The sequence below is a fragment of the Dermacentor variabilis genome, chromosome 3, assembly GCF_050947875.1.
Source record: "Dermacentor variabilis isolate Ectoservices chromosome 3, ASM5094787v1, whole genome shotgun sequence".
Lineage (NCBI taxonomy): Eukaryota > Metazoa > Arthropoda > Arachnida > Ixodida > Ixodidae > Dermacentor > Dermacentor variabilis.
The window spans coordinates 70,345,237-70,351,092 of NC_134570.1; the positions used below are offsets into that span (position 1 = coordinate 70,345,237).

The 5,856-nt window shown below is 48.3% G+C and overlaps 1 protein-coding gene across 1 annotated transcript in view; it reads right to left on the bottom strand.

Annotated features, from left to right (window-relative positions):
- LOC142574556 (uncharacterized) overlaps window positions 1-2,439 on the bottom strand; it is a 35,093-nt gene extending 32,654 nt beyond the window's left edge. Inside the window, exon 1 of the mRNA XM_075683609.1 lies at window positions 2,382-2,439. Coding sequence (XP_075539724.1) covers window positions 2,382-2,439 — 58 coding nt within the window. The remainder of the gene's footprint in view (window positions 1-2,381) is intronic.
- Window positions 2,440-5,856: the final 3,417 nt, after the last annotated feature.

The following is a 5,856-nucleotide window of genomic DNA, read 5'->3' on the forward strand; positions in this document are numbered from 1 at the left end:
TGGTGACCTATTAATCCCTTCATAAAAGAACAAACAGAAATGAAGAAAATAATACAAATAAAATAAGAAGAAGGGCGCATGACCCTTTCGCTTGCACGTGACTCCAGCGCGTTCCCAGGGTGGGCCGTTCCAAATTCTGACGTATTAATAACAGCGTCGGACATTTCGACGACGTTCAGGGGAAAACAAGGCTCGCCTTTCGTCGAGTGGCGTCTGTTCGCGCCACGCCACCTTCCCGGATCCTACAAACGCACCGCTGATCTCGACCAACGTTTTTATTATCTCGAGCACGTTGCAGATGCAAACGACAAGGAGCACACAAGCGCCCCCCTTCGATCGCGAGGAGTGTCGGGTGATTAATTATGTTACTTACATTACGCTACTTACTGCACTCTAATCGCCCACTTACCTCGCAACCTATATTCCGGGATTCATTTTTTACCTACCGCGCGCAACACTGCGGCGCGTTTCAGGCACTCCCGAAATGCATCTTCGGGCTAGACGGGCGCCGCCGCCGCCGGACCGTCTGCATCCCGGACACGCCATGTGAGAAGACCATTAACTTAAGAAAGGGAGAGTGAAACAATAATAATAATAAAAAAAGAAGAACGGGCAGAAGATGGCTGCGCGCTGTGCACTGCCTCTCTCCAGTGCATCCGGCGTTTGGCGCGCACTCACTGAGACCTTGCACTGCACCAAGGCTGCTTTGTCTCGCAAGTAGGTATAGCGGGGACAAAGCACACTGCCTGGGAATCCAGCCTCCCCGAGTCCCCGTGGCCCGGCATCGACGAAGCGTGGTTGGTGCGCGAAGCTCTTGATGACGACGCGGACTGGCTCCGTTGCTTTCCGAAATACGAGAAAGAAAAAAGAAAAGGATATCTACACGTGTAGGCTTTCCAAAGACATCGACCGGTACGCGGTGAGAGCTACGGAGGGAGGGGCTTTCCCCGCTTCTAATTTCGGCGGAAAGCCATAGGAAGCCGCTGGTTCTGAGGCTCTGCCTGAGGCTTGACCCGGCCGGACGGAGTCCAGCCCTCTGCCTCTAACGCAACCTGTAACCTTCTCGCCCCGACAGTCGGCCCTTTTCTAGCTTTCCCTTCTCGTTTTTCTCATCTACCTTTCAGGAGCGTCACCTCCTTCCCGAGTCGAGCATGTGCACAAGTCTAGAAGCGCAAAAAGCAAAACGAAGGTTAAAGGTAGAATACGTTGTAAAATTTATTGCCGTCTTATAAAACCCTCAAAGGATTTCTCTGCACCCTAAGTACAGGGAGCAATCAGGAAAGAAGCAAACCTTAGAAAGAAAGAAGATAAAAGACAATCAAAGCGCGAAGGGGCGGACTTGGCAGCGAGGAAGCTTGGCTGCCGGCGCGTCGCGTCTAATGCGCGCCAATTATACGGGCAGCATTCCTGCTCCACCGTCGCGAGCTTTCACTTTCGCGCGCTCGAAGTCGTGCCGACGAGACTTACTGCACTACCGGCCGTCTCGCACTTTCGTACGTCGTCCGGCCCTGCGCCTCGGCTTATACCCGTTTCTCTTCCGTGCTTTCATCGTCGCCGAAGCTGCGAGCCAGACGCCCGCCCTTCCCACGACGTCGACGTCTTCGCCCGCGCGTTTAGCGGTGGTTCGTGCCCGCGAGCACCAATGGCCGATGGCGTCTAGCGCTCTCTCTGCATGGGCGCCACCGCTGCTCTCATAATCGCCATGTGCATCACGACCGTGCAACATTGCATGCTCTAAGACATCTCAAGATGTTTTAGAGAGAGAGAGAGAGAGAGAGAGAGAGCAGTACAGCCGAGGCATGCAAGGCCTTAACTCCCCTACGGCAGACAATCTACAAATGACAAGAAAAGAGCGGGCAAAGACAATGACCTCCTCGCTTTCAAAGACATTGACAAGCTCTAAAAGTAAAGATCTATAAGCCTGCTGATACAAAATCGGGCCCGCAAGAGACTCGCCGACCTTCTCCAGGGAACATGAGCTGCTCCGGGACCACCGATACTTAGCTCTCTCCCTTATGGCCGCGCGCATTCGCGACCGCCTCGCCGACATTCCTGGCAAGGGGTCGTTGGGTAGAAACTGTTGTTGGCCCTCTATTCGTGCCTGAGACTCATCCACTCCGTTGTGTGTCGCTTTGCTATAGTAACCTCATCGAAGCCGTTCGCTGCCCGGGTCACAGGGGAGGCGCGGGGTGGGAAGTTCCGATTTTGTCTCTGCATGTGAATGCGCACGGTTTTGCTTTTCTTGCGTGTAGTTGCGTGCGCACACCTGTTGTTATCGCCCGCCTTCTCTGGGCCAGACGCTGCAGCAGACGGTGCATTGGTGGGCCATTAAAGAAGGGCACTGCTGTGAGCCCTTGCTTCGGCTCTCCCTTGCTACAGACCCACGCCCGGAGGGTCCCGGCCTGGCATCCCCTTGCCGCCTCCCACCACCCGCTCCATCCCCGCAGATGAAGTCGGTTACACTAGAAATAAGTGGTCCCAGACGTAGTTATGGCGCGATATAATGGTGTGTGAGGATCCCTTTTGCCTGTTTGATGAGTTACTCCGTCCGTCCGACTGCGTATATAGCTACAGCACTGGCTTACTGGGGCGTTCACCGAAGGGGGATCCCCCTGACTATACCGGGGGCGGTATTTACTTTATTCGGCTGGGACAAAGCTGCCAGCTTTGGGAAGGCAGCAAATGCATGGTGTGCTCAAAGGTAATAGCGCGGCGCAAACTCTTGCGACAAGCGACTGTGTATAGTTTTCACTCCTTTTCGTCAACAAACTCGTCATCCTTCCGTATCAAGGGAACATCCCGCATGTGCAAGAAAAGTGGGCTTTGGCTCACTGTTATCTGGGGTGTATGCGTTAATTTCATTCAAACAATACGTTCTATTGCACTCAGAGATCGAAGTATCTCGTGATTTTTTACTGACGACGAATTTTAGATGGAATGACGGAAAGGGAAGTTCATGCGTGGTGCTGTTTTCCTGCTATTAAGAAAAAAAAGGAGTAATAATAATAGTAATTAGCTCTCGGTTACTGTAACTAATAGTACATTATTTTAATCAGTTTGAAAACGCAGTGCCTATATTATAGCTAAGAGGCCATGCTTATAGACAAACAAATGAGTGAAATTAAATAAATAAATAAATAAATAAATAAATAAATAAATAAATAAATACGCAATTCCAGGAACTTGAGAGGACCGATTTATATTTGCGAAGATGGTTCATTATTGCCATTTCTATTTTTAGCATTGATGTAAGCGTCGTACGGGAAATGCGTACGCAGAAGAAGTGCTCGTGAAGAGATTAAGCAAATCGTTTTCAGTGAGGCCCGCCATTACTCGGAGCTGATTCCGGGTAGCTGTATGTAATCGGAGTCCATCTCAACCGAGATCTTCCAGTTTTCCAGAATAACCTCGCAATAAGGCTGTTTCTCTTTCTGCGTTTTATTTTTATTTTTTTTACCTTTTCCTTCTTTCTTTCTTTCTTTCCTTCTTTCTTTCGCTTTGCCCAGGCAGTGACGTTGTTCCCACCGGCCCTGAAAACATCTCAATCTACCAAGAATGTTACTTCCTCTTGCACACTGTGATTACTACGGAGGGCGCCGATATGCTCGACGCTCAAGGAGCGTCTTGTGAACGAAAGCGCATGCGCCGTGGTAATGACTGTTTAAGTGAAGCTCAGTCAATGTTTTATTTCACTTCTTTCTTTGTCGTTCTTCATGTGTACGCGAAAGGGGCCCATCGAGATCTTGGTTTGAAATTCGCAGAGATCGCGCATCTCTCCTCGTCGGTGTGAAGCTGTATTCCCATTTGGAACGCCCGTGTCTGAATTCTGACTGGTTTTGTCATCGCATCAAATATGTTTCAACATCACTAGAACAGAAAGCTTTATTGCAAACACCCTCTACTGCGGAACTTTATACTTATGCTAGCGTTTCTATGGGGGCAGAGCGTAAGGTTGCTAAGCTGCTTAATCTTGGCTCGTGATTATAAACAGCACAAAAAAAAAAAGAAACACGACCTAAAAATGCACGTGTGATCCAGTGTTGGTTCTCGGCCACTCAAGGTACTCACTGTGTTGACTGATTGGCTGCGGTATTGTGTTGTTCAGAGCGAAGTCATCGGTCATTGCATCCTGGCTGCAGCGTCCGCATGCGGATGGAACCGGAACATAAAAACCTCACATGGGCATTGGGCGCACGTCGAAGAACTACAGGGAATTGAAATTAGCCGCACACTACGGCGTCTTTTGTAGCCACTGTGCCCCCCCCCCCCCCCCACCTTTTGCTCGGGGACATAGAAACTCGTAAATTAAAAAGTACTCGTACTTTCTTTTGTCACAACATGCGCGATTGCATCTCACTGTCTTGTATTTAATAGACGCGTGCCACTTTTATTTGTATTGAATGTACATCGACGCTCCCAGAAGCTCACTAACCAATTGTCGTGACCGCGCATTCACCACTGTTGTGAAGTCAGGAACAAGTCATTCCTCTGGACTAGTATGGCTAATTGAAGGCTGTCATGTTTTTTTTGTTACCCTACTTGATTCTTTTCACTCCATTTTCTGATTGTACAAAGAGTGAGTGAGTGAGTGAGTGAGTGAGTGAGTGAGTGAGTGAGTGAGTGAGTGAGTGAGTGAGTGAGTGAGTGAGTGAGTGAGTGAGTGAGTGAGTGAGTGAGTGAGTGAGTGAGTGAGTGAGTGAGTGAGTTCACCATTGCATATATATATAGGGTTGCTAAAGAGAAAAGACCCAGAAGAGCAGTAATAAGCTAAGCTAAGGTTGATACATGGCATTTCTGCATTTGTAGGTAAGCCAGTCAGCGACGACGATAAATGAAATAGAAAAATCAATGGCGTGCGCTGACGCAACTTCGAAGTTCCCGCAGCAACACCCCGTGACATCATTCACGTTGGAAAAGTGTTGTCGGTGCTAAATAAATGCTTGGTAAAAAAATGATAGCATTGTACTCGAGAATGAACTAAAACTCAACAACCTTCGCAGAATCCTTCTCTACAAACAGCAAGCCTAATGTGAGAAAATGACGGAACCATTGTGACATCACTGGGGTGTCATTGTGCCGTCGTGTATATAAGCTCCAAATTCAAGCACTTTAATCTGGCCCTTCATTTGCTCCTATAAGTAATAAAAATAACATAGAAAGTGGGGAAAAAATAATCTACCGAGTTAGAGTCATTTAGCGTTTATGATTGTGATCTTATGAATTTTTTTTTCTTTCATTCCATCTTCTGTTTCATTTGCTCACCAGAATTTGAAGATCAGCATTTTCGCGCAACGAAATGTTTGTTCCCGTGCGAACCGCTGGTGCAGAAAAAACAGAAACACGAGTCTTTATCAGCGTACGTCTTCGAGCAGTAAATCGTGCAGTAAATCGAGCAGTAATGTTTTTCGAACGGGGTTGTTTTATGTGGTCCTCCCCCATCTTACATCATGGTTCTCGTGTTTCGCGAAAATGTTCGTAAACAGCAGCCGGCCGGTGGCGCTCGTCATTTTGACTCAATCGTTTGAAAATAAAAGCGCTTTCCAAGAGGATTCCGAAGACATAAAAAAGCGGCCATCGCGGACAGCGCTCACGATTCGCGAGTGTCAGACGTACCGCTATACTTAGACGCTCATAAAGTGCCTGCTGTTTATGCTTTCACTTCACAAGCGTTGCGTCACAAGAGCCGTAAAGAACGATGCGTATTCTTAAAGGATTGGGCTCAGGACATTCAGGATCTTGCGCTTTCAGTGAATCGTGCAGCGGACGTATGCGTCTCTCGACCATAGACAACGTTTAGGTACGTTCATTTCGACTTCTTGCCGTTATTTTGTAGACAGAGAGAAAAGGAGCTTTGTC